This window comes from Lissotriton helveticus, chromosome 2_1, assembly GCF_964261635.1.
Source record: "Lissotriton helveticus chromosome 2_1, aLisHel1.1, whole genome shotgun sequence".
Taxonomy (NCBI): Eukaryota; Metazoa; Chordata; class Amphibia; order Caudata; family Salamandridae; genus Lissotriton; species Lissotriton helveticus.
Window position 1 is genome coordinate 787,382,432 of NC_136059.1, and position 17,481 is coordinate 787,399,912.

General features: G+C 45.7%; 1 protein-coding gene across 2 annotated transcripts in view; it reads right to left on the minus strand.

Moving 5' to 3' along the window:
• The window catches only part of REEP5 (receptor accessory protein 5), a 121,439-nt gene extending 105,588 nt beyond the window's left edge, over window positions 1–15,851 (minus strand). Inside the window, exons 1-2 of one of the 2 annotated variants that reach the window (XR_013607079.1) lie at window positions 15,588–15,839; window positions 13,773–13,866 (exon numbers count right to left, since the gene is read on the minus strand). Coding sequence is in view for 1 of the 2 variants with exons in the window: in XM_078675512.1 (XP_078531638.1) it covers window positions 13,773–13,866; window positions 15,588–15,705 (212 nt within the window). In the remaining variant the exon portion in view is untranslated. Of the gene's footprint in view, window positions 1–13,772; window positions 13,867–15,587 lie in introns of both variants that reach the window. The other variant, XM_078675512.1, reaches the window with a different exon arrangement.
• Window positions 15,852–17,481: the final 1,630 nt, after the last annotated feature.

A 17,481-nucleotide genomic window follows, 5' to 3' on the forward strand; every position in this document is an offset into this window, starting at 1 on the left:
AAAAAAGGGTACAAATAAAGAATCAACTGGCATTGTGATATATTAGTTTAATACATCACCATCACGTGGAATATTATTTTCTTTTGTTACAAAAGTGATATATTTTTCTTTTGCTTTCATGGATTAATGAATGAGAAATCCATTTGTTTAACTGGCGAATTTCGTCAATTTTTTAGGTCATTGCGCCGTTATTAACAGTGAAATCACACACACACATCACTCATACATGTGGAACATGGCAGAATGTTTTCTGCGGCTCTTTGTGTACACACAATGTTTTTCAGCTCAGCGTTTGTTTGTAATATAACATCGTTCTGGATGCGAGGGAGCCGGCGTCTGAGAATGCGATGTTATGAGGATTTTGCATTGCATCATGTTCATTAGAGAAAGTAAAACGTAAAATTTCCTTTTGTAATGGAAAGAAGGTGCACAATGAGGCACTTGCTATCAGACCGAAAAAAATGCCAAGTGGTTGTACTCATAATTAGCGTGAAACGACAAATGTTTATGAAGCTACGTGAGCCACAATCCAGGATGTTTTTCCCACCATGTTAACTTAGCAAATAGTCATTTGGGAGATATACATACATTTCTTATTCGTGATAGAGCCCCATGAGCTTGGCATCTGAGGTAGGGTCTATACTGATGGTCATTCACCACAGATACAACCTCTCCATTAGCCCCAGTGCTGCTCCGTCGGGTAACGGTGTCATACTGGTACTGCTGTATTTATCGGTCCTTCAAGATTGGAAAAGACCCCGAAAGTTGGAAAAATTCTTTAAGCACTGGTCTGCTGCCTCTACTTACGTGTTGGTATACGGAAATGTGCTTCGTCTGTGCAAAAATAAAATTGCCTAGAGCGACAACAAAAATGGCCGCCTTCTTTTGGATCAACACAACAGCGGGAAGCAATGCGCACTGGTCTTCTGCCTCTATTTCCGTGGGTATGTGGACGTGTGCCTTGCTGGTACTAGAAACGGGAAACATCATTTACTACGAAGCAAATAACACGCATAACGTTTACCACGCGTCACTCACCACGCAAAGGTCTTTCCCACGCGTAAGCCTTCAACGACCGTCTTTACCACGCGAGTGGTATTCCTTCCTGTCATCGTTCTGCAAGTACGATCTGCGTTGGCTTTGGGGAGGGGGTGATTAAGGGGCTGGGGGGCTGGGGGGAGGCTAGGGGGGGTTGGGGGGGTCTCCCCCCCCCAAAAAAAAACCAAGCGGATATTAATAAATAAATAAGAAGAACATTTCAAAAACGTAAAAAAAAACGCTCTACAATGCCTCAAAACGCTGAAGGAAAAGAGCACGTCATAATAGAAGTCCGTTATCAGTTTTGATAGACGTGTTTTGACGCTTGTTTCCGTGGTCGGTGGAAGAAAGGGCTGATGGTGAAAGACGTACAGGGGTAAGATATGAATCAAAACTTTGTAAATTAGGGTATTAATTAAGCGCATTATGAAAAAAATAAAAATATAATGTAAGGGAATCTGTTTATTATTGTTTAAAACATCGATCTTTTCCTTCGTACTGCATGTAGCCTATCAGTATCATTATGTAAATGTAAATGGGACGTCAGATGTTTCGTAACGTTATGATTGCGGAGTAAAAACATGCGTTGTCAAATGCTGCGTGCAAAAGACACATGCGAAGTAAAATTCGCGTGGTAAAGGCATGCGTGGAACTTGAAATCGTTGAATAATCATATATTCACTAGAAACAAGCATTTACAATGCAATGGTTTTGCCTTTGTTGGGGGTTTAATAACTCCCTTACCTCTGCCTCTGGCGCTGTTTACTCCGGCGGTGGGTTCCTTCCTCGCCTTCTTGCTGTGCGGTCGGACGCTAGAACGCAGAAAGTGTCTCTGGTCCGGGGAGGGCTGCACGGATGGCTGAAAATCCTGCTCGCCCTCCTCCTGGGGGTCCCGGGAAGCTGCCTCCTCCTCCTCCGTGGGCTCCTCTCCCAGCGCTGCGGCCGCACACCTTTTGCCCAGCAGCTTCTTGGCGGCCTCGTCCTGGCCCAGCTTACAACAAACCGCAAACCGAGGGGAAAAAGGCAGCCAATCACCGCGCAGGTCGCCCGGCGAGCCTCCCGCAGCCTGAAGCAATGGCAGCGCGGCTCCCGGGTGACGTCAGCGGTTGTTCCGTCGGCTTCTCCGCGGCCGCGAGGCCAGCATCAGGCAACAAGCGGGAGGGGGCGGGAAAGGGGGGTGGAGAGACGCAGAAGTGCCGGCAATGCCGGACCAGATTCGGGGGCGTTCCCGGCTTTCGCGTGACGTCGGCAAAAGCCAAAGAATGTCGGGAACGCCCCCGAATCTGGTCCGGCATTGACGGACAGGCCCCTCGTCCAATGGCTAGGCTCCATTTATGGAGCCAGCCAATGAATGACGAGGGCCGACCCAAAGCCACACTACAGAACTCATCAGGATTTCGCCTGCGCGAAAAATTTCTTTTTAATACAACAAATGTTTTTTCTAGAGTCATGGTATTGTTTCAATGATGAGCCAGTTCTTATCCAGGATTCTCTAAAGTCCATTTGTTACACCGTTAGAGGTATTTACACTAACAGAGCAGGTTTATATTCCTTATATCTAGGTGGTAATGTTCTATGGGGTTGTACCAGGCATATTTAAGTGACCCTTTCAAGAACTGTTGTGCGCAACTCATTTACGATAATCTCTTCATCAATCACTTTTCTCCATAATTGTAAGAACTCCCCAAATAGCAGATTCTCCTACATACTACTACTTGGGTGTAAGCTTCTATACCCAAGTAGACTATTCAAGACTTTTGCCTTATGGTGTGCAAAATAATGCTTCTTTGCATGCATCTGTAGAGTACATCATAACTGAGATGACAACAACAATCAATACACATTTAATGATGCCTTCTTCAGGTGTATACAAGTGGAGTGAAAATGAAACAACCCCAGATTATTAATTGTTCCACTTTTATTTCACACATTAGGGAGATATGTCAAAGAGGATACAGGTGCTGATGAAGACCTCAGTAATTTGTCAATTTTTGAAGGTTGAAATATAAAGAGTTGATATAAACTGGGGAGTGCAGAGAGACAAGGCCGATTAAACCACATAATGTATGCTGAATAATGCATTGGTAATACTGCTTGCTGCCAAGGGCACCGCCATAAAGGCAAAACAAAAAAAAGATTGAATATATTTGATAGGGCATTTCATCATAAAGTAATAAACCTTATCAAATGTGAGCCTCATTTTTAAGGTTTTTTTAATATTTACTTTATTCTTGATTGCAAAATAACAAATAACTGTCAAGCACAAAGGTATACGTGTGGCATCTGGGTGATGGGAAGAAAGATTGTAAAATATTGAGCTGGAATGGTTACTCAGTTTTGTGTACAGAGAATAAAGGTAACTGAATGTGTTTAAAGTAATAAGTCAATAAAAAATAATATTTCTGACGCAAAAAAACAAGTTAGAAAACTAGTATTCATAAAAAGGTTTGCTTTATGATTGATGGTCAATTAGAGATTTATTTATTTCGGTTGGTTCCACGACACAAGTCATGCAAGATACTAAAAATATATATTTTGTTCTTAAAGTGTCATTCTGCAAAACATTTCATGAAATTTCACAAAACAATTACGCAATTTCGTACACGCCATACGCATTCGTTTTTCCTCTCCTAAATGTTTTAGGGAAGATCTAAGATCAGCGATACAAACAGCTATGGCTTACAGAGAAGTGCCCACCAGATGCAGGAGTCAGAAAAAGCACATATTGTAATGAAATACATTTCAGCCAATTAATGGAAATTAATTTCCCATTTTTTTTCCCTAATGTACCATTGAAAGAAAGACATCGCATGTTATGTGCAATACTTTCACGAATATGCCAAAATACCCATTTCAGTGGGGAGACTCCGGATTTGTATAGCTTAAACGTATTTAATTTAGGGCTTTCCTACTTAAAATTGTTTCTCGTCATTGGAAGTTAATGGGGAAAATAAAGTTTACATATTTTTTTTTTTCAAAATCTCTTTAATTTATTTACAAATGCGGTTAGGTATGCCTTCAGACAGATGTTGCTCTATAATAAAGAGAACGTGACTTGCACTTTCGCTTTTTGTTTGAAGTATGAGATAAAATAGCTCAGCATGCCAAAGACTAGAAAGCCCGGACTGGCTAAAGGGCAGCCAGGCCATACAGTAGGCAGTTTGTGACACAATGCCATTTTCTTCTAAAAGCACAGAAAACTACTTTAATGGTTTTCGCTTTACCTGCTCCAGCTGTAGATAGCTCCCGTAAGCACAAGGCGAGCTCCTTCCTACCTGCTGTGTATCGTGTCTTCTCTTCTCGCGCTAGACTTACCCCTTTTCAGACCTGTCAGCACCACCCCTTCACTGGAGCGTGAAACGCGCACTCGTTATTACTACTGTAAGGTGAAGCTATTGTCCTAAGTGCGGTGATCCAGGCCACACCTAGGAGAGCGCACGTGCACTAGCAAGAGACTATTTCGCCGCTGTACACTGTATTGTGAGACTCAAAGTGCATCGTCTTTACGCACCTCTGTTTGCTGTCAGGTGTGCAGGTCGGCTGAGGTGAAAGCAGCGGGAGTTTTTATTTTGTTGCGTTAGATTGGAGGAGTACCTTCATACTAGGCGTCCATGCTCCGAGGTATCATACTAACAGTAAGGAAGGACAACCAGCCGGCATGTGAAACCCTGGGCAACTAGAGACAGTGATGTAGGACTAAGGCTTGGGGTTATGAAGACAGAAGAAGGACACTGAGTAGTCCTAACTAATGATGGGTGACGGAAGCATTCAGCGCATCCTAGGCATTCAGTAGAAGGCTGTTTACGGAAACTGGTTTGGTTATATTAAAGCCCTGCACATAAATGGCGGACGTGCCCTTCTTTAACCGCACCTAACTCTTCAATTGCATGTAAAAAGTGTTTGGCGATCTACGCAAAATAACGCCTTCCTTTTATAGCGTGTTTATTTGTTAGTTGACTTCACACACAACAGGAGGGCTATTGGATAGAACGTATTGACAATCCCTTCTCGCGCATTTGAGGTCGTTACAGCATAGGGGATATTGTAATGCAGGTGACGTCAGCGGTTGTTCCCTCGGCTTCTCCGCGGCCGCGAAGCCAGCATCAGGCAACAAGCGGGAGGGGGCGGGAAAGGGGGGTGGAGAGACGCAGAAGTGCCGGCAATGCCGGACCAGATTCGGGGGCGTTCCCGGCTTTCGCGTGACGTCGGCAAAAGCCAAAGAATGTCGGGAACGCCCCGGTGTCTGGTCCGGCATTGACGGACAGGCCCCTCGTCCAATGGCAAGGCTCCATTTACGGAGCCAGCCAATGAATGAGGAGGGCCGACCCAAAGCACACTACAATTCTCATCAGGTTTTCGCCTGCGCGAAAAAGATGCGCAGAGCGCATCTTTTTGGCGAGGCAAAACCTAAAAAGGGCTAGAGCGGTAACAAAAATGGCCGCCTTCTAGTGGCTAAACCGCATGAAAATTACTTGTTGCACTTCCTTGGTATGCCGATCTCATGTGTAGAAATACATGCCTCAAAAATATATAATTACTATAAGTAGAGTTTGGTTACTGATTCTTGTCATATTTTCGTGAAAAAGAAAACGAAACAGATCCTACCCAGTACTTCTCACTGATTTGGGTTTATGTATATCCAAAAATTAATTTCCAATTATTTTTCAATGGGTTGTAGAAGTAGACTCGAATGTTTAGAAACCAAGTACGCACCTAGGTAATCTGGCTTCTTTTTCCGGTTGTATATGATGGGGTTTGAGGTGCATGTAATGGTTCTGGATTGGGGTCGTTTTCCATGATAGTCCCCTGTGTGGTTGCTTAATGGTTCAGGTTGTAAACAATTGTTTTATCGCCTTTTACAGGTTTGGTGTCTGGCACTCATGTAGTATGCTTAGCATTTATGCAAGGTCCTATTTCAATCATAATTGTCCCCATGGGATTTCATCATGGAGACCTTTTTGGTTAGGCTTCAAACAGAACACCCACCTCTGTACGTTTTCAAAGAGGTACTTGTCATTGTTGACTTGTTCGATCACAGTCCAGGAGATGTCTTCCGGTGTGTGACTCTTTTCCATAAAATGTGATGCCATTTTCGTGCTGCTTTTCTTACATTTAATATTGCTTTTGTGCTCTCCTATTCTTGTTTTGACCGGTCTAGTTATCATCCCGATGTATTCCAATTTACACGGGCATGTGATAAGGTAAACAACATTGTGGCTGTTGCATGTGGTGAATTTTCCTCTACCCTCCCCCTCTTGTTTATTTTGTTGTCATTATACTTATACAGTTATAAATTCCCTTGTTGTAACAAAAGACAGATTCCTAATTTGAGATAGCACATTCACATTCATTTTATGAGATAGTTGGAACAGTGTGACAGATGAGAGGTTGAGTTCTGAACGAATCATCGAAAGAGTTGTCGAAATGAGAAAGTTGACTAGCCGCTTTGCTGCAGCGCACATTCCCCCACTGTGCGGCCCCCGGCCGTCCGACGCACGGAAGAGGTTAAAGGTCTCACATCTTATATACAGATGGTTTGCATTTTATCCAGATTTTTTACTAGAGCGAATTAAAACTAGAATACGTTTTGCGCTCAGAGCTCGGATTAATGGGCTAATTGCTTGTCGGCCATATATTTATGCAAACATTTTTATTGCTTTAGTTACTGTGGATGATTTAGACCACTGATACTCATCGTATGGCCCGGTGGCAACTTGCGGCCCGTCAGGCCATTTCTTGAGGCCCTCCTTGTGAGCATTCCATTGCTATTTGAAGCCTAAACCAGTGAAAGCAGTCATTTTCATGTCAGAGTGCTTCCCTGTTGTATTATAGAAATGTAAAGATGCAATTCAAAACACGATAGGGGCAATAAAGAAACATACATAACAGAAAATGAACGCATTTCTAAGGCACTTTAGCTTATTATATTAAAACGTAATTCATGGTCTTATTTCAGGATTTTTTCCTAGGTGAACTTTTCCCAAATAATTCTCTCTGGTTTGTAAAACCCATGAAGAAAAAGAAATAAAATATACAGAAATGTATGTTTTAAGTAGATTTCAGACAAAAACAGTTATTGTTTTCAATCTTACTTTGCATCTATGATTGCGACCCCCAACCCCTCTCTCCCCACCAATGAGGCCCCTGGTCAAACCCTAAAACTTTACCTGTGGCCCCTTAGTAAATATTTGTGAGTACCCTTGATTTAGACTTTAATTTTAAATTTGGGGAGAGGAGTTGGCCTAACGGCTAGGGCGCTCGACCTCGGACCTGGGGATCTGGGTTCGAGTCTCGGTAACGACGCCAAAACCTCCTGTGATTCTGGGCAAATCACTTAATCTCCCCGTGCCTAAAATGAAAATAACTGGAAACGTAAAATGTAACGTAACTGGAAAAATATGTAAAGCGCTCTGATACCTGATTCGGGTCTAGTTCGCGCTATATAAAACTCTGCAAAAAAAAAAAAAAAGTAAGGTGGTGCAGACATTAAACGAAAAGCCAAAGCCCGATGCTTTCCCACGATTGTCCCGGAACAGGAAACTTAAATGTTTCTTCATTCCTAGGTCACGTTTCAAAGCCTCTAGCTTCAAATGGCACCTGTACTGCGACAAGAACCTTGTTTGTCACTTGGAAAGCGATACAGGTATAAAGTAATTTTAGGACTAGCAAAATGTAACGTCAGCTATATAATCTTCCTAGGGACGGTTTCTTCTAAAAACACAATTTCAACTGATCTGAATTTGAAAGATGTTACATTTGAGTAGGGAATGGGGAGGAACAAAAATCAATCAATCAATCATAGGCATTTATACCGCACACTACTCACCCGGAGGGTCTCAAGGCGCTAGGGGGGGGGGGGGGTCCGCTACTGCTCGAATAGCCAGGTCTTGAGCTTCTTCCTGAAGGAGAGGTGGTCTTGGGTCAAGCGTAGGTCGGTCGGGAGGGAGTTCCAGGTCTTGGCGGCCAGGTGGGAGAAGGACCTTCCTCCTGTTGTCGCTCTTCGGATGCGGGGGACGGCGGCGAGGGCGTGACTGGTCGAGCGGAGATGGCGTTTGGGAGCGTAGAAGTTGAGGCGGCTGTTGAGGTAAGTCGAGCCTTGGTTGTGCAGGGCTTTGTGTGCGTGGGTGAGGAGCCGGAAGGTGATTCTCTTGTTGATCGGGAGCCAGTGCAGGTCTCAGGTGTCTGGAGATGTGGCTTCGTCTGGGGACGTCGAGGATGAGTCTCGCCGAGGCGTTCTGGATACGCTGGAGTCTCTTCTGGAGCTTGGCGGTGGTTCCGGCGTAGAGGGCGTTGCCGTAGTCCAGACGGCTGGTGACGAGGGCCTGGGTGACCGTCTTCCTGGTCTCGGTGGGGATCCACCGGAAGATGTTACGTAGCATGCGCAGGATGTTGAAACAGGACGAGGAGACGGCGTTGACTTGTCTGGTCATGGAGAGGGAGGAGTCCAGGATGAAGCCCAGGTTGCGTGCGTGGTCTGTCGGTTTGGGTGCGTTGCCCAGGGCGGGGGGCCACCAGGAGTCGTCCCAGACGGAGGGTGAGGAGCCCAGGAGGAGGACTTCCGTCTTGTCTGTGTTCAGTTTCAGGCGGCTGGTCGTCATCCACTCGGCCACGTCTTTCATCCCTTCGTGTAGGTTGGCTCTGGCGGCGGCGGGGTCGTTGGTCAGGGAGAGGATCAGCTGGGTGTCATCGGCATAGGAGATGATGTTCAGGTTGTGTTGGCGTGCGATGGCCGCAAGGGGGATCATGTAGACATTGAAGAGGGTGGGGCTGAGCGAGGAGCCCTGAGGGACGCCGCAGATGACTTCCGTGGCTTCTGATCTGAACGGGGGAGGCGGACTCTGTGTCCTTCCGGCGAGGAAGGAGATGATCCATTCCAGTGCCTTCTCCTCGATTCCGACGTTGCCGAGGCGCTGTACTAGGGTGCGGTGGCAGACAGTGTCGAATGCCGCGGAGAGGTCCAGGAGGATGAGGGCTGCTGTTTCTCCGTTGTCCAGCAGGGTTCGGATGTCGTCAGTGACAGCGATGAGGGCGGTCTCGGTGCTGTGGTTGGCCCGGAAGCCTGACTGAGATGGGTCGAGGGATCCAGTCGTCTCGAGGAAGGCTGCCAGTTGCTTGTTGACGGTCTTCTCGATGACTTTGGCTGGAAACGGGAGGAGCGAGATGGGGGCGGTAGTTCTTGATTTCGGTGGGGTCCGCCGTTGGTTTCTTTAGTAGAGCGCTGAGTTCGGCGTGCTTCCAGCTCTCAGGGAAGGTGGCGGTGTCGAAGGAGGTGTTGATGTCCCGCAGGTGGGGTGCGATGACAGCGTCGGCCTTGTTGAAGACGTGGTGGGGGCAGGGGTCGGTTGGAGATCCGGAGTGGGTGGAGTTCATCGTGCTGATGGTGTCTTCGAGGTTGATCGGTGTCCAGGCGTTGAGGGTGGTGGTGGGGGACGTTGGTGTGGTCGTGGGGAGCGTTGTTTGTGTGTTGAAGCTGTTGTGTATGTCAGCGATCTTGTTGTGGAAGTAGGAGGCGAGGGAGTTGCAGAGGTCTTGCGATGGGGTGATGTCGTTGGTTCCGGCGTTGGGGTTGGAGAGCTCTCTCACGATGTTGAAGAGTTCCTTGCTGTTGTGTGCGTTGTTGTCCAGCCGGTCCTTGAATGCTGTTTTCTTGGTGGCGTGGATCAGTTGGTGGTGCTTTCGGGTGGCGAGCTTGAGGGTCGTCATGTTGTCCGGTGTGGGGTCTCTTCTCCAGGCTCTCTCGAGGGCACGGCAGTTCTTCTTGGAGCTCTTGAGTTCGTCGGTGAACCACGGGGCCTTCTTGCTTCCGGGTCTGCTGGGCGGGGTCCTCAGAGGGGCGAGTTCGTCCGCGCAGGTGCAGATCCATTTCGTGAGGTTGTCGGCGGCTTGGCTGGGGTTTGCTGAGCTGGCGGGAGGGTGCTGGTTTAGGGATGCGGCGAGTTGGTCGGCTGTGATCTTGTTCCAGCTTCTTCGTGCAGCCTGTTGCTAGTGGTGGTGGACCGTGGTCCTTCTGAAGGTGAAGTGGATGCAGCTGTGGTCCGTCCAGTGGAGTCCAGTGGCGTGACTGAAGGCGATGTCTTTGCTGGACGAGAAGACGGCGTCGAGTGTGTGTGGGTGGTCACCAGCTGCTTGAGTCCGAGGGTGGCGAGGTTGTCAAGCAGGGTGGTGGTGTTGCGGTCGTTGTTGTTCTCCAGGTGGAAGTTGATGTCCCCGAGGAGGATGTAGTCAGCGGAGGGGAGGGCGTGCGGGCTGATGAAGTCGGCGATGTCTTCGCTGAATTGAGTGCGTGGTCCCGGGGGTCGGTAGATCAGGGTGCCCCTGAGGGTGGTCTTGGGGTCGGTGTGGATCTGGAAGTGCAGGTGTTCAGCAGTTGTCAGGGTGTCGTCGGTGTTGGTCGAGATGCGGATGCTGTTTCTGTGGATGATGGCGATGCCTCCTCCAGTCTGCTTGTCGCGGTCTCTCCTGATGATCTTGTATCCCTCTGGGATGGCGATGGCGATGTCGGGTGCTGAGGAGTCGTTCATCCAGGTTTCCGTGAGGAAGGCAACGTCAGGAGCTGTGGTGTCGAGGAGGTTCCAAAGTTGGACGGCGTGTCTGTGGACGGAGCGGGTGTTGAGCAGGATGCACTTCAGGAAAGGAAGTAACATGGGGCCAGGTAATTCACCCCTGTATCAGAGGCCTCGTCGTTGGGTCCTGGATAAGTAAGAGGTTATCAGCAGGATCCTGTGTGTGTGCTGTTGTTGACAAATGGTGTTGCAATGTCAGTGCAATGGTGTAATCCAAATTGGACATTAAAGAGACTCCCTTCAAACACTTGACTGCTTCAGTGTAACATGGGAGAGCAGTCAAAGATCACTCCAGGACATGGAGAGGGGGTTTAGATACACGGATGCATTTTTTAGACAATAGATCACACTTAACTACTTCAATGTCCAGTCAGTGCTTTAGTTTATGAAATGAAAAGGGCGTTTATAAACATGGAAATATTACTCTTGAAATTACAACAGCAAACAAAAAATAAAAAGTGCTAGCACCTTCGGATCTGATTGCAACTCACAATTTATTTGCAGCCACACTGTGCTAATTCCCAAGTTTTCACTTGGCATTGTGCCAGGTGGCCAAAATGATCCCATGGATAGGATGCTTGAGTGGACTGTTAACTTAAGAAGTCTTCACATCTCTCTAAGTGACAAGGACTTTTACTGACTGGATATAGCTACAGATTCTGAAAGAGCTTTACTTTGATGCACTGGCTTGGTACCCGCAAGATGCTCAACAACAAAAAAATCTCATTCGTTTTAGCCATTCAAATGCCTATACCAAAAAACAACCATCCCCCCAAACAACACGATCTCTATGGGGTCTGGTTTTTTTGTGTGTGTGTGTTTTTTTTATAGTGGGCTCTGTTGCTCCTGGGACGACTCCATACAGCACTCCCTTAGTTGCATAACAGGTCTGATGATCCTGTGTGGGTTCCATGTAGGTTGTTTCACAGTGCTTCCAATCGTTTGGCATGTGATGTTAGTAAGCTGAAACCCTATACACCTACTTACCCAACTGGCACACATCAACAGTAAGTTCTACCTTGATACAGTTCACAATAAGTACCTGCAAGCGTAAGGACATCTAACCTCTCTGCTAGCTCCCATGCTTACTCACAACATAAAGCGCACTATGCTTTCATCAAGTTGTTCAAACCATATTCAATATGCCCCACTTAGGCCAAGTTACAAACATCAAGCACTCTAAATAGCACGCTGGAATCCAATACAAATCAGAGCACCTCACAACCTCACCAGGAGGTATAGAGTGCTACATAAATAACACATTTGGAGCACCCTGAAATCACTTTGGGCCTGGCAAGTGATATTGAAAGAGCAACAAAAACACAAAAAGAATAACGTACATTCATTACCGTCCTGACACCATATCTCAAACGTACCCTGACTCCAAAAAGTGATTGAAATATCAAAACTGCGTAGAAAAGTAACACCTGGACTAGCAGATATGTTGTGATGCAATGCGAATAGGCAACAGTGGGCCATAGACATGTCAAACAGAATAGCATCAGAGAGGCAGAAACAGGGAGCCTATGCAAACAAGAGATAAATGCAGATTTGCCTACTAGAAGGGATTCTTTACTTCCATCACTAATATCTATTTCACATCCAGGTGCCCCACTGCTTTGGCAGAAAGGCAGAAGGTTATGGCGCCAGCAAACAGAACAAGAATGGTGAGTAACGCCAAAATCACCAACTTCTAAATTTGAACAAAGTATAGTTTTGGAAAAAGCTAGGATTAAGAACACGCCAAAGTAGAATTGTAACTGGCAAATGTCTGCAAAGGAGACAAACTCTGTAACTTCATGAAAATGCAATATTTGTCACTTTTGGAAACTTCGTCTACATGCAAAAAGTCATGCAAATGGAGGTTTGCAGGAAATGTTACCTTCAAAAAGATTTTTTTCTGGCAATTTGAACAGCCAAAAAAAAGCTGTGTGATTTTTTCTTCAACATGAGCAAAGTTGAGTGCAATTCTTCATCAGCTTTTTCACAAAGCTGGTGAAGCCAACAATACACACCTTAACGAAGCTTAAAATTAATTTCTTTTTTTACTAGAATAATTTACCCTTGTCTCTCACTGAAGCAAGAATGCAGTTCAAATGCTGGGGATCTGACCAACTACCCTATTAATATTTCCAAACACCTTGGCGTGCAATGTATTTTGAAGACGACTAAGTTATCTGAGCATCCAAAAAACAAATTGTGTGATCACCAATATGACTGGAGACACAAGTAGCAATTAGTTAACCGGTTCACGATTATAGCTCATGTGTAGAAGAAAACTTCAGACAAAGTGTAGGACATGCAGTTATGTCACAGCCAGACCTATATAAAATCAGCTGTTTAATAGAATTCCAAAGTATTTATTGTAAGTTGGTGTGGGCCGGGAAAGTCGAGACTGGGGGGTGGGGGAATGCTTTCTATAAAAAAAATCTTAATAAAAAAACGTAACACACAAACACCCTGCTGAAATTGTGTGGCATTTGTACCAGTGACGTGGTCGCGACTGAAAAACTAGACCATTTACTTTATCCTCATACAAGGCCAGAGACCACATGATGACTAGCACTTCAGAAAAACACATGGGAATTGCACAATGCAGACAGAGTACTGACTATCCAACTTCTATAACATTTATAAGAACAATACAATTAAGACACTGTATAAAGCAAAAACATCAATTCTGGGAGACATTAAAAAAATAAGCAAAGCCTTATGCTTGGATTCAAATAATGTTTTGTGGTGATACGTTCCTCTGCACCTGTGCTGTAGTTATTCTACAGAAGTTTAATAAACACACAAAGCAGATGGTGGTTAGAATTTCTTAAGAAACTACATCAAATATACAATGTTTGTGTTGTCCTAAAGAAATGTAGAAGTTGAAAACGCCTTACACGTACTCATAAGCCCTGAGCAATGTTTTTGTTAATATTTAACAACTGCTTGGAGTACCGTTACATTGAGGAACATTAAAAACAGATTAATTACATGTCTGCGAGACAGTTAAACAATATAATTAAAAAAACTAACAACTCTGACAGCGGGACAAAATGAGCAGCTGTGTACTTAATGTAGATGGCCAGGACTAAGTAATGTTAGCGGGTCATAGCAGCCTGGAGTCCCATTATAACACATGCTAACTGTGACTGAGCCGAGGTGATGTCATGCACTTACGACATGTATGCAGGGTAGACGAATCCGATGAGGTTGCAGAGCAAGGAGGCGCCATAGCCGATGACCAGGTACAGAGAGAGGACAGCGATGATGGCTGCGGAGAAGAAAAAAAAATACGGGCTGATGTTAAATGGTTATTTAGTCAGTTTTTCAATTGAAGAATTGGCGACAGGGGCTGTTAACGAAATTGACACGTGCAGCGGATGAGTCGCGTTCTCCACCGCAGCGGTACCTGTGCCAACCCTCACCCTCCTCACCTTTGGCCAGATGGCTCCGTGCAAAGTTTGCCACCGTATCTGGCATCTCTTAAAGTGCTTTCCAACCTTTCCCACAGCACTTCCCCTCTCTGCCACCCACACTCCTCGGGCTGGGCCCGTGCGAGGCGGCGCTGCCAGGCGGCCACTCCTGTGTGTGCCCAGCCCGGCCCTCTGTGCGCACACAGTGTCTTGTTACGGGGAGAGACATAAAGGCCTCGGGGCACGGGAACAGACAGGTGCAGGTCGGCTATGTGCTGACAAGCAGCCGTATGGGCCGCCTGCACAAAGTTAGATTCATTTCCGCCCGACAAACCAGCCATTGTGATAGAAGTCTGCGTGCGCCGGAGGCGTAATATCCGTGTTGTCAAAGTCAGGCACAGGACTTGAAGCAATATAACAAACACGCCGGGGCAATACAATACTCCAGTCCCACTGATGAATTGCGGCAAAATTTTGGAGAGACGGTGTAATTCGAGTCAACTCATATTTTGATACATGCCAATAGACCAGTTTCAGGCGGTAGACTACCGATTTTTCGAGCCAAAAATTGCTTTATTTCAGCTGCCTCCCGCCTGAAATGACATTTTCTACAATAGAAGGCAATGGGGAATTTTCATTCTCCCGATTTTTTACTTTAAATCTCCCACGTCCCTGTCCTAAAATGTTGGCATGTATGTATTTTACTCAAAGACCACCCGGCTACATAAACCTGCGGACCCTGGTAAGAAGTGAGTCACGCCATATGGTATGAACGCAAATATTCCACTACGCTCATACTTAACAGAGATGCGGGGATTGTTTACGTCATTTGTACAAACTCAAAGTCACAATGAGAAGCGTGAATCTTCCTTCACGACTGAATCAAGTGTGCTGCTTGGTCATAGAACATGTGACAAACCAAATGCCTAAGACAAGCCATGTGTTAACCTCTCTACTTCAAACACGTCTTGCTTGATGAAACCGGGTGAGCGCAAGCCCTGTCCCAGTCAGCAGCTGTCAGGGAAGACAGTCTATAGTAGGCACGCCAGGCTAGCCTTGCTCTGTGTAGGCACTCTCCGATTTCTCTGTACACCGACAAGAGGCAGGGCAGGCTTGCGTTCAAGTGACCAGCAGCATTTGGGACAGGCACATTTTGCCAGTCAGCAGCAATAAACGCAGCTCTTCTTCGAGTCTATTCTTTTATTGGTTCTCCCCCCCCCCCCCCTCCCTCCGCTGCACTGCATATTTATCTCCCATGCTGTCTTTATTTTCTGTGGTTTGCTTCCTTACTGCCGGCCTACTATGTAATGTCCTTCTGCTGTTTACTGTGTGCATGTAAAGCGCTCTGATACTTACGGGTCAAGCTAGCGCTATAGAAAACTTTACAAATAAATACATTAAAACACCCTCACGAAACCTTCATAAGTAACAGAACAGAGTAACTTGCCCTGGTTAGCAGCATCCTTGTCCTAGCCAACCTTACTGTGGAAACGAGCAATCGGGACATTTTGTTCTACGACACAGCAAGAGTGGACTCAAAATTAGAACGCACTGACTGACTCGCGTGGCGTCTTCTTACCCACTGCAATGTAAATCCTGTTCACCCCCGTTTTCTTTTCGATCTTTTCCAGCAGGGTAGTCACGACATTCTTCTCGTGCAGGAAATGCTCGAACCTCTGTTTTAAGGACGCAGTCATGGTGAAAGCTTCTCTTCTCCTGTAGGTCGGCGAATGAGACACAACGATCGACAAAGAAAGCGCTTAGGTGTCGTGCTTCGGGTAGGCGGGCCTGATCTATACTTTCCGTGCAGGCAGCTCAGTCTGCAAATTCAAGGGAGTGCCAAGAGGGCTGGGCTCCACGAGACGGGGGCCCTGGAGGGGAGGTGACGCGGGACAGCCATCTTGAAATAACCACCTCACCCTCGCAGTGCAGCGCGCGGAAACCAAGAGTCGCGCAAGAGGCGCACATGTTATATATTAAAACGTTTTAAAATGCGTAATTTGCTCACTTAGTATCGCATAAGTGTACAAATTAGAAATGTGGGAAAACATTCTCAAATTACGTTTTGTATTTTGCTTAACAGTATTATTATGTGTATGACCTATTTCTCACCAAATTAGTCACAAAGGTGCTTGTAAACTGAATAAACATGCTGTCTTTATCTTTAAGGTAAAATCATTACAAAATACAAGCACGCTTCGAGAGCGTCCGACTCGTTAGTCTATAGATGGCACCTTCAGCCCCTGTATCTCTTGGAAGCTCTTCCTGGCTCAGCTGGTTTCTCCTCCGTCCCACCCCTACAGTCGCCACAAATTACTGCAACCGCCACACCCAGCGGTTTCTGCAGCTCAAAAAACAGATCGTCAGGCAATCGTTGCCTGCAGCGATCCCACGTGCGCATTCATTTCATGAGGACGGATGGGATCACGAGATGTCAAATGAAAGGATGTTTGTTACAAGACCAGCTGTTGCTACGTGTTTCTGTTCATAGATCAGTGGAACTGTAAGACTTGTCATCAGCGACTTCAATTGGTGCAGCGGGTGCAGTGGCACCCGGCCTGAGGCGCCCACTGAACCTTAGTACTATTTTTTTTGCAGTTTTATATAGCGCTGATCCAGCGCCCCTATAGAAAATATGCCATAAGCAACGCTACCCAACTCCACAATACTCACCATTGATCATAAATCATTCACAAGGCACATAAACTAACATGACATATTTTGAGCAACTGAATCATGTGACCTAATTAATAAATCCTATTCACCAAATATATACACATTTTATATACAACTACAGTATAATAATTTCACCATGGTTATATAAAATTTTGCACTTAATTAAGCCACTTAGGCAAATGGATCTGCTGATGGTAACGACTTGTGAAATAACAAGGCCAGCTTGTCCTTTCAAAAATCTTATTTATTAACTATTTATTCAAGGAAAGTGCATTTTTATTAGAATCTTTTTATTCAAGCATCATTATTCGAGGATTAGCAAAAAGTATTGACAGATACAAGCAAAATCAATTAGCATGTTTCAAAGTACAAGCAAAATCAATTAGCATGTTTCAAAGATGAATAAACAGTATCCAGTCACCTAAGCCCTAACGTCCCTATCTAAAACTCACTTCACCTAAAAGAATAAAGTAAAAGTCATTTAGCCCTATTGATCCTTACGTGCTCCAAGAAAGTCCGTCAGCACGTCACGCCCAACTGGTGTCAGGAGAAGATGAGCAGCAAGCGCGCCCTCCCTCCCAGGGGGACAGTTTTTATACCTTTCTAACTAGCTAAAGTAACAGTATCGTAAGTTTTTTTCTGTCAAACCAAACTTTTCATTGGTTAAGCCACGACAGTCCACTGTGAGGTCACACGCTTATGACCAAGTCTGGGGCTTCATCTTAGCCCTTATAGTTCTTAGTCGCACCATCCTCTTTGCTTCCTCAAAACGATACTTTTGACAGGGAAACTTTACT